Source organism: Mastigoproctus giganteus, chromosome 4 (genome assembly GCF_048544385.1).
Source record: "Mastigoproctus giganteus isolate SK-2022 chromosome 4, ASM4854438v1, whole genome shotgun sequence".
NCBI lineage: Eukaryota > Metazoa > Arthropoda > Arachnida > Uropygi > Thelyphonidae > Mastigoproctus > Mastigoproctus giganteus.
The window spans coordinates 126,103,163-126,119,624 of NC_143578.1; the positions used below are offsets into that span (position 1 = coordinate 126,103,163).

Genomic DNA, 16,462 nt, shown 5'->3' on the forward strand with positions numbered 1-16,462 from the left:
AACCCACAAATTCTTTGCTGTCTTTTATGACATAGTTGGACTGACCCACTATAGGCGAAATCAATTTAGCCAAGTACCCCGACAAAGCATATGTGGGGCTTCCTATAAATGATACGATGGGCCTGAGAGGGACTTCCGTCTTATGAGTTTTCGGAAGTCCATAGAACCTGGGGAGTTGGCATCCAGTAGCATGTAAGAACCAAAAGGTCTCCCTGGAAATCTTCTCTGCCAAACCAAGTCTGTACCAGTTTATTAACGTGCCGCTCTAGGCCAACCAACAGGTTTCTCTGAGTAACTTTATACGTATTACTGTTCTGTAAAAGGTCCAATGCTTTTTTGTGATAGTCTTCTTTGTTTAGGACAACCGTCGATCTGCCCTTGTCCGCAGGTAAAACCACAATTCCATCATCTCTTCTCAGTTTATTTAAGGCTTTTCTTTGACTAAAATAAAGATTCGGAGATACTTTCTTCACCTGGCTCAAAATAACATCAGACTTCACCTGGATCTCATTACAGTGTGACCCTGCTCTATCTAGTAGAGCTTTTACCACACTATGGAAGAGATGTGGAAGAGGTACGTTGATGGAGTGCATCATCCTCTCTCCCCAGAAGGGGAGAGAGGATGATGCACTCCATTGGCTTAATAGCTTCTCTCAATTTATACAATTTACCTCAGAGGTGGAGACAGGAGGTACCCTTCCATTCTTGGATGTACTGGTTTCTAGGATAGGCCCTAGGCTTAAAACTTCAGTGTATAAAAAACCTATGTGTAGAGGCCAGTACACCCATTATAGTTCAGCACAAGCTGGACAACATAAGAATAGTGTGGTAAAAGCTCTACTAGATAGAGCAGAGTCACACTATACTACCTCCGAGGACAAGAATGTGAAATTTGACGAGTCACAGCAGGTATCCGCAACAGACCATTTGTTCCTGTGGCTACTGCATACATTCCTTACTATGCAGGCGTTACTGAGCATCTAGCGAGAATTTTGCATGGTTATAAACCTGTCCATCTCCAAACTCATAAAACCAACATTTCTTCTTCCTCATTTATCCCTTCTACTTCTGTTCTCTGGATTCAACCGTCTTCATTTGTAGTTCCTAAAATTACAAACTATAGAAATTCAAGTCTAATGTCAATGAGTATCTTCTGTCTTCTCAACTTTAACCTCTTGCATGGTACTATGTGCTATACGTTACAATGCCTTTCATGTTTGGAGTTTCATAAAAAACAATGTCGAAGTTGTGTATTCTAACTCTAAAATTATGCACTCTCATAATGCAGGAAGGCTTTACTAACTCCATGCAACGTTGTCTAGACTCAATTGTGTCAACAAACAGACTTTACTACAGTATACAAGGTGCTTTTAAGTTATGTCTAAATTCATTTCTCATAAAATATACAAGATAAAAAAAATTAATTATAAGTCATTTTTAAACAAACTACTGTAAGGAACATACATTTTCTCTTCTTTTCTTCCAAACTTTGAGAGCTAGTGCAAAGGTTTGTTTGAGAGTGTGTTTAGTGCACTGGTGAAAGGTAGAAGCCTCTGCTTTTTTGGCTTGGAAAAGTTCTTCCATGAAGAGCATTGTAGTAGTAGTAGTAGTAGTGGCACTTGATGCAAGAAAGCAAGTGTAGGAGCTTATGCAGTATCAGCCAAAAAAAAAAAAAAAAAAAAAAAAAAAAAAATCACACCATACCCTCCAAATGCCTGTCCAGTTCCTCCTTAAATTTATTTAACCTATCAACTTCCACAACGACAGATGGAAGTTTGTTCCAGCAATTAACCACCCGCTGGCTAAAGGCAAATTTCCGCACATCTATTCTACATCTATCCTTTCTTAATTTGAACTTATGTCCCCGTAGGTTCGTATTCTGAACAAGTGGGAGGATCCCATCAGAATTCAGCGTGCTCAACCCATTCAAGGCCTTATAAACCTCAATCAGATCACCGCGCAGGTGCCTAGTCTCCAGCCACTGCAATTTGCAGAACTTAAGCCTCTCTTGGTAAGAGGATCCCTTCATTCCCCTCACCAATCGTGTTGCTCTTCTCTGTACACGCTCAAGCAAATCTACATCCTTCCTAAAATGAGGCCTCCAGACCTGTACGCAGTACTCAAGGCGTGGCCTGACCATTGCCTTATACAGAGGGACAATCACCTCCTTTTCCCTGCTAGCAAAATTCCTATATATCATTGACAAAACCCCATGACCTGCCCTAGCAGCCTTGTCTGCATTGCTCAGAAAACTTCATATCTGACTGCACAATTATTCCCAGGTCTTTTTCATTTTCTACCACCTTAAGTGTAGTACCACACAGTTGGTACGTTTCTCTGGGGTTACTTCTACCCATATGCAGTACTTTGCATTTGTCAAGGTTAAACTTCAGTTGCCACTTCTTAGCCCATCTGCCCAAATTATCTAGATCCTGTTGCAGTAGCACACTGCCATGACTGTCATTAACAACCCTGCCAACCTTCGTGTCATCTGCAAACTTCGACATTAAGCCTGATATACCTTCATCAATATCATTGATAAATATACAAAACAACAGTGGACCCAACACCGAACCCTGTGGGACTCCACTAATAACATTAGTCCACGAAGAGCAGCACCCATTGATTACCACCCTCTGTCTTCTCCCACTTAACCATCCTTTTATCCATTGTAGCAACTTACCCTTAATACCATTCTGCTCCAATTTGTACAGTAGTCTTCCATGCGCAACAGTGTCAAAAGCTTTCCTGAAATCCAAGTATATGATATCAAAATTATTTTTTGCATCCAGTTCCTTTGTGACCACATCATAATAACCAATCAAATTTGTCAGACAAGACTTTCCCTTAACAAACCCATGCTGTGTCTGAATTATTGCTGCAGTCTTGTCTAGCTGATCCTGCAATGCATCTTTAACCAGTGACTCCATTATTTTACCCGGAACAGAAGTTAAACTAACTGGTCTGTAATTACTCGTGTCACCCTTCGAACCTCCTTTGTGAATTGGTGATACATTTGCACATCTCCAGTCCGTGGGAACCTCCCCTGAATCCAAGGATGCTCTCATAATTATGGCTAAGGGTTTGCTTAGTTGCTTTGCCGCCTCCTTTAATATAACTGGATGGATCCCATCCGCCCCAGGTGCCTTTCTTATGTTTAACTTCAACAATTTCTCCTCCACTTTGCTCTCAGTTATTACAAAATCATTAAGCACACTGCTACAATTTGATAACCTTCTTCCATTTTCAAACTGTAATAATTCCTCACGTGTGAATGTAGATGCAAAATACTCATTCAGTTTGTTTGCTATCTGAGCAGGATCATCAACAGTCGAACCATCGATGTCAAGTGGACCAATCATATTCATCCCCTTCCTTTTAGAGTTTATATAAGTAAAGAAATCCTTGCTGTTTTTCTTAGCATCTTTTGCCAAAGATTTCTCGTAATCCGCCTTTGCCTGCCGAACCTCCTTTGTGACCTGATTGCAGACTAGCTTATATCTGCCACAGGCTTCTGCGTCGCCTGATAATTTATATGCATCCCATGCATTTTTCTTCCCTGTCACGAGTATCATTAGTTCATTTGATAACCATTTACGCCTAAACCTTGAACAATATTTCTTCATCGGTATGAAAAGTCTAGATTGTTATGATTGTGCTTGAGGTATGACCATTAAGAACAATGAATGAACAATTCAAACTAGTAATATTTGTCTTTCAATGAACTGTGCAATAGCAAAATATATAAGTGCTGACAGAGATATTTTTCTATCTCTGACCTATTGTTTTTTATTGTATTGATTGTTTATATATACAGTGAAACTTCTCCTAATGGACACCTCTCGTTAATGGACATCTCTCTACAACGGACATTTTCAAATTCCCCAACTCACCTCCATTGGTTTTAACGTGTTTGCAGCTTCTGTCTAGCGGACATTCTCTGTAACAGACGCGGACAGGCAATCTGCACTGTTTTGTTTAGATTAGCACTTAATTTGATCTCCCCATAATGGACAGTGGGCGAGCTCGCGGCCCTTTTTCTAGGAACGTTTCTTCCACGTATTGCCTCAATCGTGTGTTTATTTTCTATTTCCGATTCTCTAAATTTTATCAAGGTATACGTCGCAGTTCTAAACCCTTTTTCAAGAATTTTAAGGCATGTGTAAAACTTCTGATGAATTTGGTGTGTGCAGGGGGGGGGAGAATATCGTCGGCCTTTCGCCTTTTCAGTTTCAGTTTTGTTCAGTGTCGTGTGAAGTGCACAATGTCTTCTCGTAAACATTTAACTTTAAAAGATAAAGTCGAACTCATTAATGCGTATGATCGGCATAAAAAATAGTGTTCGCAATCTCGCTGCAAAATTCAAAATCAGGAAGATGCAGGTAAGCGACATCCTAAAGAAAAAAAAATGAACTGCTCAAACAATTTTGGCAACACGGAAATGATCAGGTTCAAAAATCATTCCCGAAAACTGTTGGACTTCAAATTTGTCGTGCACGTGCTAAAAAAATTCCCATTAATGGGCCTATTATTAGGGAAAAGGCTTTGGAGGTTGCGAAATCTATGGGAATAAATGAGTTCAAAGCTTCTGCGGGATGGCTAGACAAGTTCAAAACTCGGCATAAAAAATTTCTTGGAAAACCGTAAGTGGTGAAGGTGGATCTGTTGATACTGGGGTTGTAACAGAGTGGACCGTCAAATTGGAAGATTTATGTCGTGATTTTGAAGCTAAGGATATTTACAACTGTGAAGAAACAGGGTTGTTTTTTTAAAGCTCTTCCTGAAAAAACAATGAGTCTAAAAAACGAAAAGTGCCAGGGCGGAAAAATTTCTAAGGAATGCTTGACTGTACTATTGTGTACAAATATGCTGGGAGACTTTGAACAACCTCTTGTTATAGGAAACCCACAAAATCCTCGTTTCAAGGTTATAAAGTTGAATCTTTTGGATGTTGACTGGAAGTCTAATAAAAAAGTGTGGATGACACGAGATATCATGAGCTAATGGATAAGTCACTTTAACCAAAACATGATTCGTCAAAACAGAAAAATTATTCTTTTCATGGATAATGCTGCATCTCACCCGCACATTGAATTGTCCAACATTCAAATCATTTTTCTGCCACCAAACACATCTGCAGAGTGTCAGCCCTTGGATCAAGGGATAATAAAAAATTTTAAACTTCACTACAGAAAACGTGTTTTAAGACATCTCATTGCAAACATGAACGATGTAACATGTGCGAGTGACCTTGCAAAGAAAATCAGCATCCTAGATGCGATTCAATGGATTTCCTCTTCAGTAAACGCAATTAGAAAACAAACTGTCGTGAACTGTTTTGTAAAGTCTGGCTTCTCAAACGCAAAAATTGAAGTTGTGAACAGCAATGTGGAGCACCAAGAAGAACAAGAACTTCAACATCTATTGATAATGTATGATACTTCCGCTACAAGTGACCCTGGCTACAAAGATATAGACTCAAACCTCACTACAGAAGATGGTGCTCTAGATATCAACGACATTATCATCGATATTTTTCAAGAAGTTCCTCATGAGGATGAAGAAATGGAAGGAGGTCATTCTGTCGAAGAACATATTAACGACGAACCACCGATGAAAATAGAAGAAGCGCTCATAGAAATCAATCGTTTAAAAATGTTTTTCGCCGCTGAAGAAGATACTGAAGGACTTTCGATGGTTTCTTCACTCCAAACAAATGTTGAAAACAAAATTATCAGCCAGAAGAAGGTGCAGAAGAAAATAAGTGATTACTGTATGCATTTTTCTTAAGATAGTGTCATAATATGCATAGCACAATTGTATGTATATTATTTACAAAAATATTGTCCAAAATCTGTATATATTTTAATTTAATTTTACATTAAACGTTTAACGATTTTTCTTTCTTTCTTTCTTTTTTTTTTTCTCCCCCAGACTTCTTGTTAGCGGACACTTCTCTCTAACGGACACATTTTCATTCCCCATGGCTGTCTGTTAAAGGGAAGTTTCACTGTATATGGGGAAGAGGGGGGTTAAAAGCTTTTGGCCCAATATAAATCACAAAGGTTTCGGTGAATGGTCACGCCTCCGAGTATGCGGAATGGGCGAGTGTTGCCGATGAGAGGATCGGATGTGATGTAATCGAGATGTGCCACTGGAAGATAATATTTCCATTCTGTGCTGTGACTCTTCTTGTGTGTTCACAAAAAATTTCATATTTGTAACTTCAATCTTCTCCTTTACAGAGCGTGTCAAAGTGTGGAAGGCAAAAGAAGATGGTGACCGTTACTGTTGAGAGAATCAAGTACAGCGCAGTACCTTAATTTAAAGGGAATGTTACCGAAAGAAATTCATGACGACATTCAGCAAACATTATGGATTTCTTGTCTTTCATATGCCACAATCAGAAACTGAGTTGCAGAATATAAACATGGATGAGGTGATGTTGAAGATGCAACCAGGACTGAAAGGCCTGTTGCCATGTCGATACCTGCAAATGTGGATGTCATTCGTGACCCGCTCATGTAAGACTGCAGAATAACACTGAAGAACATTGAGACAACGTTCAATGTCTCCCAAGAGCAAGTTCATTGCTCAGCCACTTCAAAGAAGGTTTCTTTGAAGTGTGTCCCTAAAGCACCAAATGCATATCAGAAGCGGGAAAGAATGAGGTGCTGTCATGAGATTGTGCAGCATTTTGAAGATAATGAAGCTCAGTTTTGGGTGGGTAGTACGTCACTATGGGCGAAACATGGGTGCACCACTTTGATCCTGAAACAAAAGACAACTGAAACAGTGGAAGCATCCCTCTTCTTCCCCTCCTAAAAAGATTCAAATGAAGAAGTCAGCTGGTCAGAAGAAGTCATGACAGCTGTCTTCTGAGATGCAAAAGGAGTGATTATGGTTTATTTCCATAATCACTATATTGAAGTGCCACTATCAATATCAAGTATTATTTTAACGTACTGTGACATTTTTGTGAGGAAATGAAATTTAAGAGGCACAGAAAATTGCCCAAAGAGTCGGCTTGTGTCAAGACAATGCAGCGATTTCAAGTTTAAGGAGCTGGTAAAATTTAAGGTACGACACTTTATTTTGCAACTACTAAGGAAAATAAAACTGTTCTTGTTTAGGGTAGCAGTAGGATTAGTCTACAATGCCCACTTTAGTTCAAAAATAAATAAATTCCATTTATTAGCTCTTGGTCACGAGTTCCTACAATGCAGAGAGACAACAGCTCCAGACAAGCCAGTAGTTACAGGTTTGTCCAAGAGGCATTCTGGACAAAGTGCCGGACCAGCGTGGCTGTGTAGAGATGTACCATCTATACTGTACAGAAAACATGCTGACAATGTTGAGCTTGCCCTGGGACAACTAATGCAACAGTTATAGTAAAGTATAAAGAAACACATGTTTAGAATAGAATACAATTAATACGAAATACAAAATTGACTCGTAGTTAAAATTAGGTACAGACAACTGGCGCAACTTGGCTATCACTAAATTCTCTAGATTAGCTAATGCATGAGAACTGCAATTTAAGAATACATAAAGACCAGAATTACCTGGTGAGCAGAAAGGTATGTGTTCCTCTAGACATCTACCCTGTAAAGTCAGGGTGAAAGGAGAAGAAGGATATAAAATCAAACCGTTGACAAAGAACACAGTGTTGAATGGGAAGTGCCTTTTGATTAAACGGAGTTGGGTTAGTAAAAGGGCTAGTGTTGGTTTGGATCTTACTGCTTTCCTGGGAATTCTCCAAGCTATGATTTTCCAAATTTCTGGGGAATCAATGTCTGCATTGTACAGTTTCGTAAAGAAAGAAAAGTTGCTGTACCAGATTGAAAGTGAAAAGTCAGAGTAGTTAGTTTAGACAGTTAACCATGAAAGCCCGGAAAGAGACAGGTTCACAGCTGGACTTTAGGTTTTGTTTTGCCAGGCAAATGGCTCTTATGAGTTTTTTTGACAGGTAGTTTAGATGAGTGGCAAAGTTGAATTTTAAGTCATTGAAAATACCCAGATCCTTATCCTCAGTTACGATAGGAATTGTTTGCACATTCAAAAACTTTGAATCCTACATAAGAGAGTTCTGTATTGCATATATATTTATAAGACTTTATGGAAGCAAATGGTTTGAGACTTTTTTTTTTTTTTTTTTTTTGAAATTTACCAAATTACGGCCTTATTTGTTTATTCTAGATATCTTGCATTATTTTGTTTGTTAACATCTTTTTAATGGTTAATCAAGCAGTCAACGTATAACAGAAGCATTGGCTCTTTGACCTGTGCATAAGTTGGGAAACCACACACACTAAGAAAAAGTAGTTTTTCAGTTGAAAGAAATACTCTCTTCTGGAAATGCTAAGTTAAGGTGACGGGTGCAGTCTCCAAATCTGTGGATCATTTTTTTTTTTTCCCTGTTTTTTTTAGAAATCTGTGTTTAAAGAAAGCTTTAACATCAAGAGTTTTATTAATTGGAAATCACTTCATCTGTATGGTGTAGGAAATCTAATATTCATAGGTTAAACAAAGCCCAAGCAAGCCCATTATAGCATTTTTTAACATTGTAAGCAACCAAATTCACCAAACACAAGGTCAGGTGACCATGGAGGATGTGGAATTACTTCAGTTTTGTTTTCTGTAAAAAAATTTTGCACAATAGCAGCATGACTGAGCAGAGCATTATGCTGATGGAATTGAATGTGAGCCTCTATGGACATTCTTTCTAAAAAGCCAGGGAAAACTTTTTCTTCAGAATCTCTTCATACAAATTTCTTCACTGTATTTCTATTGATAACACAATGTGTAAGCATTATTCCATCAGTATTTCAGAAAACAGTATGGTATGGAAAGGAAACAATTTTGTTGTGATTATTCAAAGAATTATCCTAGTGAGGAGGTGGGGTTGGAGAGGGGTAGCTTCTAGTACAGAATGAAGTATTATTATGTAATAATTCCTCTAAACCAATGTTTCTCAACTTTTTTTAATTATCGCCCACTAAAGGGCTTTTTTAGACAGTTTTTTCCTAATTGCCCCTTTCCCATGAAATTGTAAACAAGAAAATACTTTATACTTACTCATTTTATTCAATGGGATCCCTGAGCCTGATGCTTCTTACTAAAAGTTCAATGTTCGGTATGATGTTAGTAAGTTTAATTCTAATGTCGCCTCTTGAACATATATCAATTCTGTCTCTTTCCTTTGTTAATATTTTATTTACTGAACAAAAACACTTTCAACCAAATAAGACGTTGGAAAACAAAGCAGTACTTTGGCCATTTCAGACCACATTGTTGGATAAAGAAGTTTAGTTGTTTTTGATCCCCACAACTCAGCCATTCCACCTTTTTCGAATTTATATTTGCATTCTTCATTACATTTTAATTCAATGAGTTCTTGAATTTCTTCACTAGCAGATTGTATCTAATTGGATCTAACATCCATGGCTTCACTTCAAAAGAAAATAAATCTGAAAATCTATTTTTCATTTCACCTTTTAAAGAACACAAATAATCTGAATAATTATTAAGATTATTCTCAGTGAGAGATTCATTGATTTCAGCTAACTCTTCCATATCATGAAATTGTTTTCTCATTAAATTGCTTTCAACTATTCCCCATTTTTCAGTGAAGGCTTTGAATACGTGTTTGCAGTCTATCACCACAATTAATTTCCCTTGAAGTTGAAGTGATACTTCATTAAGTTTTCGAAAAATCCAAGCGATATAGTATATGTTGTTTTTGTGTTTGCTGATCTCCTTCGCTTTCTAAAAAACTAATTATTGTATCAAAAAGGTTGAGAAATCTTGTTAGACAGTTTCCTTTAGAAAGCCACCTAACATCTGTTTGTAAAAGACGACTTGCATACTGTTCTTCATTATAAACACAAAATTTTCTGAAAAGGTGATAATATTGCTATGTGACTATTTTATTGATGGTTTTAAAACTATACTGAGAGATTGATGGATTGATAAAGAACTGGACTATAATTTTTTTTCAACCAGATGATGTCAGTGCACAATGTGGTGTATTGCAAGAACTTCGGGACATACCTCCTTTAGGTGGGCTGTAAAACCTTTGTCTTTCAATCATGGAGGTAGCAACATCAGTGGCACAGGATATTACAATGGTACTTGTTTTTCATCAAACCATGTTTTTACAGCAGCAAAAATGGATGCTCCAGTAAGTCAGTTTCTATATATTTTACAAACATCTCTTCTTACAATTTACAATCATCGTCGAAATAATGAATGTATGCCATTAGTAGGGCATTATTGTCAGTAACTGTGTATTCATCGATCTGAATAGAAAATTTTCTAATTTTTAGTTTATCAATTAGCTGCTCTTCAATGTTCATTAATATTCACCGATTCGTCTTCGAATTGAATTGTTGCTCAATGGCAATGCTTTTAAAATACTGGAAGAATTTTTATGTATCACTGTTGAAATTACATTCTCTACGGTAGGTCGTGTAACAGCCTCAAGCAACTGTATGAGTGCTACCAGTTTTTGCAATGATTTCTGCAATTTTATAAGACGCAATCATTCCATTGTCATTTGTTTATGTGTTCTTCTTAAATAAGGAAGTAACAGGGTAACATTGCTCAAAATTCTGTTTTAAATTTTTAAAATATTCAATATGTTCATCAACTTTATCAGGATGTATCCTTTTTAAGTGATCTAACAGTCTTGATGGCTTCATAACCTCATTTGAAAAAGAACTATTACACATCAGACACATGGCTGTCTTGAGTCAAATGAACTTTCAATAAACCCATAAGCTAAGATATTCATCCGGATACTGTTGCACTTTTTCTTTTCAGCACTTAACATGATTGATGATGGGTTGAATAACTATAAAGAATTAAATAATAAAATATAAACTATTTTTATTTAACTTTCATAGCCCATGTCACTCACAAAAGCACTGTGGATCAAGAATAAACTACTTCCACAAGGAAACAATAAATCAATATTAATTGTCGCTTAGAAAGTAGAAACAATAGACGGAAACATTCACTCATCCCATCCATGACTCATATATTGACCAATGAAACAAAAGAATATATAAATAAACTCCACCCACCATGCCACCACCAACGTCACAGCTGTCGGAAAGGCACAAATGCCAAGGATTGTGGAGACATCACCTCTGAAAGCAATTAAGCATTTAATGCCTATGAAAAGCAAAGGTGGTTGAATTAAATCAGGCCACTAGTTTTCTTTTAACAAAATTTCTCAATCCTCCTAATATAATACACCTATATGTTAAAAATCAGTTGTCTCTGGGGAAAGAAACCAATGAGATATTAAATATTAACGAATAAGATGTTGTCAGTTGAACTTTGGAGAGCCACAAACCATTGTAATATCCATGATTTTTTCGTCCCCAAAAACCAATTTTTGCCCCGTTGAGAATCCCTGCTCTAAACTAAGTACCATTGCAGTGTTAGCCATTGTTAAATACAAATCAGACAATTCAAACACTCTAAATGACAGACATATTTCATGTTAACCTAAAAACCTGTAGGCTTTTCCAATGTCTGGAGCCTAGGTAAAATTAAGTTCAGAAAAGACCATTTCTATATGTTCTCTCCATAACATGTGATTGTCCTAAATCTGTGGTGCATGACCCCTAGAGGGGTCATGGCAATTTTTAAATAAAATTTGTTTTTGTGTACATAAAAGCTAAAAAAACCTGTTGTTAAAATGACATTTTCAGTACTGTAGGTGTAGAGACCTTACAACTCCAATGAAGTCTGAAATATATATGAACCTTACTGCCACTATTTTTTTAGGGTGGTTACATGTGTCGGGAATAAGACTTAATTTGCTCACTGGCTATGGACACACAGAAAGCAGCTGACTAGTGTGACTTCTCAGTATTACTCAATTGCTGAACAGTAATCCCTTCAGCTCTTAATTTGTGCTTCCGAAAGCCATATTCTCAAATTGCCTAAAGGACAGAGGTGTGAATATGCAGTGGCAGTAAATATATGTTATATAGCAAGTCTGCTGCACAGACGCTTTATTCTGCTTCGCGATTCGGTGCTTTCATGTTAATTTGGATGTGTTTTTCATTCTTATGCTACTTTTTATACTATCGTTGTTTTTAAGAATAGAAAAAATAGATTTTACCATGAACAATTGGGTTATCAGAACAAAATGGCTAAGGAGTAATGACAATAATGTTGCTACTGATACTTCAGAAGCTAAAAGGGTAAGAAATATATCATGTGAAAATTTGGACACAAACGTTATATCAAGTGTAGTGCAACCACCAATTTCTGGTAGAGAGCCATCATATTCCAAATCAAAAGGAATGAAAAAGAACAGAAAATATCAAGAGGAATTTATTAAGTATGGCTTCACTTACAGTGTTGTTGATGATGAGCAACATCATGTGTGCATAATATGTTACGAAAAACTGGCTAATGAAAGCATGAAACCTATTAAATTGCAAAGACATTTACATATGAAACATCCAGAGCTAATGAAAAAAACTGAATCCTTTTTCAAATGACATGCTGACGCCATACAAGGTCTGAAATCTTTCATGAAGAAACATACAGCAGTTCTTGTAAAGCTTAATAGGAAAAAATTTGAACATATACTATTGCTGAATCTCTTGTTCTCCATGCTGCAATAAAAATGATTTCAATTGTGCAGGGAGAAAAACAGAGCAATGATTTAAATACCATTCCTCTATCCAGAGACACAGTCTCACGGTGTATCACAGTTATCCCGGACAATATAAAATTCGATTTATTAAATCAATTGAATCCACAAATATTTCAAACCTTGCTCAACTTATTGTATGTTGGATGAGAAGTTTTCGATGTTATAAATATTTTCTTTTAAACAAATAATCAAATGTGGAACAACTACTTTGCGATTTTTACTAATTTGTACTGCACCAGCTGCATTAAGAGGATAAAATAAGGGTTTAAAAGGCAAAGTAAAGGAAATAAATATAGTTTTTAATCATTGCATTATATATAGGGAAGCATTAGTGGCAAAGGAAATTCAAACTGATTTGCACTAAGTTTTGAAAGATGCAGTAACTGATCAACTTTATTAAAAGTAGAAGCATAAATAGCAGACTTTTCACCACACTTTGTAATAAAATGGGATCAGCTTATGAAACGCTTCTTTTTGACCTCAAACATGAAGTCTTATTGTTTTTATCAGATAAAAATCAGAATCTTGCTCAACTGTTTACAAATCAAAAATAGCTTGGAAAACTTAGTTCCCTTGTTGATATATTTGAAAAGCTTAATGATTTAAATTTAGGTCCTCAAGGACAGGAACAAATATATTAATACATAAATAATAAATAAATATATAAATAAATAAATAGTTAATAAATATATTAACAGAACTGTTGATAAGAAGGGGGTGAAAACTGTAACTGTGAAGACAAGTGGACACGAAAAGAGCCATTATACAGTTGTTCCAGCTTGTTGTGCCGACGGAACCAAGCTGCCTCTTGTGCTGATTTTCAAACGCAAAACAATGCCAAAAGAAGACATTCCTCGAGGAGTGATTGTCCATGTTCATGACAAGGGTTGGATGGATCAGGATGGGATGAAGATCTGGTTTGAGAAAGTTTAGAGCAGGAGACCAGGTGGGCTCTTACGCAAACCTGCCCTATTGGTGCTTGATCAGTTCAGGGAACATAACAAAAAACTGAAAGATTGCTGCAGAGCAAAAAACAAAACTTGCCGTTCATACCTGGAGGCTTGACATCCCAACTCCAACCACTTGATGTCAGCATTCAAAGCTGCCATGAAAGACGAATGGAACCAATGGATGAAGTCTTCTGGGGACAATTTGACACCAGCAGGAAGAGCAAAGAAACCAACTATAGGAGAAGTTTGTACCTGGGTGAAAAGATCCTGGGATAATATCAAGATTGAGATCGTTGTCAAGTCATTTAAGAAGTGTGGCATTTCAAATGCAATAGATGGAACTGAGGACGAGGCAATATATGAAGACAGTGATTCATTCATCATCAGACACAGATGAGGACAAGCTAATGGATGGGAGTTTTGATAGTGATGAGGTTGAAGTTGTATGAATTTTATGATGAATAAAACTTGAGTTCAATAACTTTATGTAATACATTTTTTTTCAAATTTCGGGCCCCAAAATTAAGGTGTGTCTTATACGTGGGGAAATACGGTATATTAATTATTATTACATATATTATTTTAATACACATGAAGTAATAATGCATAATCAATAATTACTAATTCAAACAAATTTATATTACATACAATTCACTCCACATATACCACACACACATTCACACAGACACTCATGATATCAGAAACATATACTTTATCAGTTATGCCTAATTTTACTCATATACTAATAATTAATACATGTGCATCCATTTGCACATGCATTAATTATTAATACACATATCAATCATTATTAATTCACATGAAATAATTTTAAAGATATATAAAAATATATATTTTTGATCAAGAATAAACAAAATCTGTTGTCCACACGAATTTTACACACACAATTTTTAAACATCCTTTCTTGCTAAGTGGGAAACATATTCTAATAGGCCAGTCTCCTTTGGGTTTTTCTATTTCAGATAGAGTCAGTCAGGTACCACTTGTCTAGATAGGTGTGGGTGTCACAGTTTGGATAGTCATAGCATGGTTGCTTCTCCTGGGCTCAAAACTTTTTTGTGCAAACTCAGAGGCCATGTAATGCATAATATTAATTGCTCATCTCTGCAGTTTATAGATCCAATCTCCGACAGAAGTCTACATCTGTAATAATGGTAATTGATGCAGTCATAGAAGACTGCATCAATTACCATTATCAATTCAATCCTCATTATCTTCACAGATACATTTAGGAGAATCCTGGGTGAGACCCAAGTTGTTGGCACAACTTTGTGTTTAGGGAACCATGCCCTGTTAGTAGGAATGTGGCATACAGTCTTGCAGAAAACTGGGGGGGACTAGGATTACCTGAGGCAGGAATCTACTAGTGACTTCCCCTTTAGGTGTCTTCCCATCTACTCTGCCTTTGCTAGTAGAGTGTGGTTGATATTCTTTTCCTTTCTTGTTTGATATCAGCCTGTAGAAGTGAAAGTGGAGAGATTGAATAAATTCAAGAAAGAACTAGGCAAGCTACTGAAGGGGATGGATAGATGAAATGGAAATTTTTTTTTTTTTGGTTAAGCTGTATAAGCTTGCTTTCATGCATCATTTGCCACTATTAATACTAATCACTGAGCAGAAAAGACCATAATTTCAAAATTAAAAAATATTAAAATTTATTTAATAAACATTTACTAACCTCAGGTTGTGTGCAACTGATATTTTCAACTTCTGAACCTCTTTTTTCACCATCTTTAGATTTTTTATTTTTACTTTTACTTCTGGGTACACTATAGAACAAAATTATTATTTACATTATTAACCAGGCACACAAAGTAGTTTGATATAAAACAGTTGAAAACAAAGAAACCTGCTTAACTATGTGGTTCAAATATAATTCTGTGTGAAATAATTTCTAACTCATAAGAATTGCTTGCAAAGCTAAATTAAATTTTTCTTCTCCAATGGTTGCAACAACATAAAATAGATTCATGCAGAAATAGTGGAGTAACATTTATGTCAAAATAATAATAAATAATTTTTATAAAGATATTTCCCAACTTCACTAGCATCAATCCATGAGACTGGTTTGAAATGGGTCAGCAATAGGTAGGCAGCTGTCTAAATACATCATTACTTTTAGGTACACTACAGAACAAAATTATTATTTATATTATTAACTGGGCACATAAAGTAGTTTGATATCAAACAGGTGAAAATGAAGAAACCTGCTTAACCATGTGGTTCAAATACAATTCTGTGAAATAATTTCTTAACTCATAAGAAATGCTTGCAACAACATAAAATAGATTCATGCAGAAATAGTGGAGTAAAATTTATGTCAAAATAATAATAAATAATTTTTATAAAGACAATTGCTCTCTCTCTCTCTCTCTCTCTCTCTCTCTCTCTCTCTCTCTCTCTCTCTCTCTCTCAGAGTAATTCCGAAAATTTTTTTGGCTGGTGCAGCAAGAGCCTCAGGCTTCCTTGCACCATATGGCTAATAATAATAAATAAATAAAAATAAAAATTAGTCAGCCGAAACTACCAGCTGCTGACTGGTAAGGAGATCGAAGCTATGACAGAAGGAGAGACATACAAATACATAGGGATGATGCAGGCTAAGCAGTTAGAGCACAAGGAAATCAAGAAGTGCCCGACCGAAAAATATCATCAGAGAATCAGAAGCCGAATGAAAGCAAAATTGAATGGAGGGAACACAGTTAAAGCGATAAACATGTATGCAGCTCCAGTACTAACATACTCTTTTGGGGTCATAGATTGGACTAACACCGAGCTAGAGGATATCATGTGAAAGACAAGGACAATGACG

General features: G+C 36.3%; 1 protein-coding gene across 1 annotated transcript in view; it reads right to left on the reverse strand.

Annotated features, from left to right (window-relative positions):
- LOC150087048 (dnaJ homolog subfamily C member 21) overlaps positions 1 to 16,462 on the reverse strand; it is a 374,824-nt gene that overhangs the window by 30,317 nt on the left and 328,045 nt on the right. Inside the window, exon 13 of the mRNA XM_090372359.1 lies at positions 15,329 to 15,419. Coding sequence (XP_090228485.1) covers positions 15,329 to 15,419 — 91 coding nt within the window. The remainder of the gene's footprint in view (positions 1 to 15,328; positions 15,420 to 16,462) is intronic.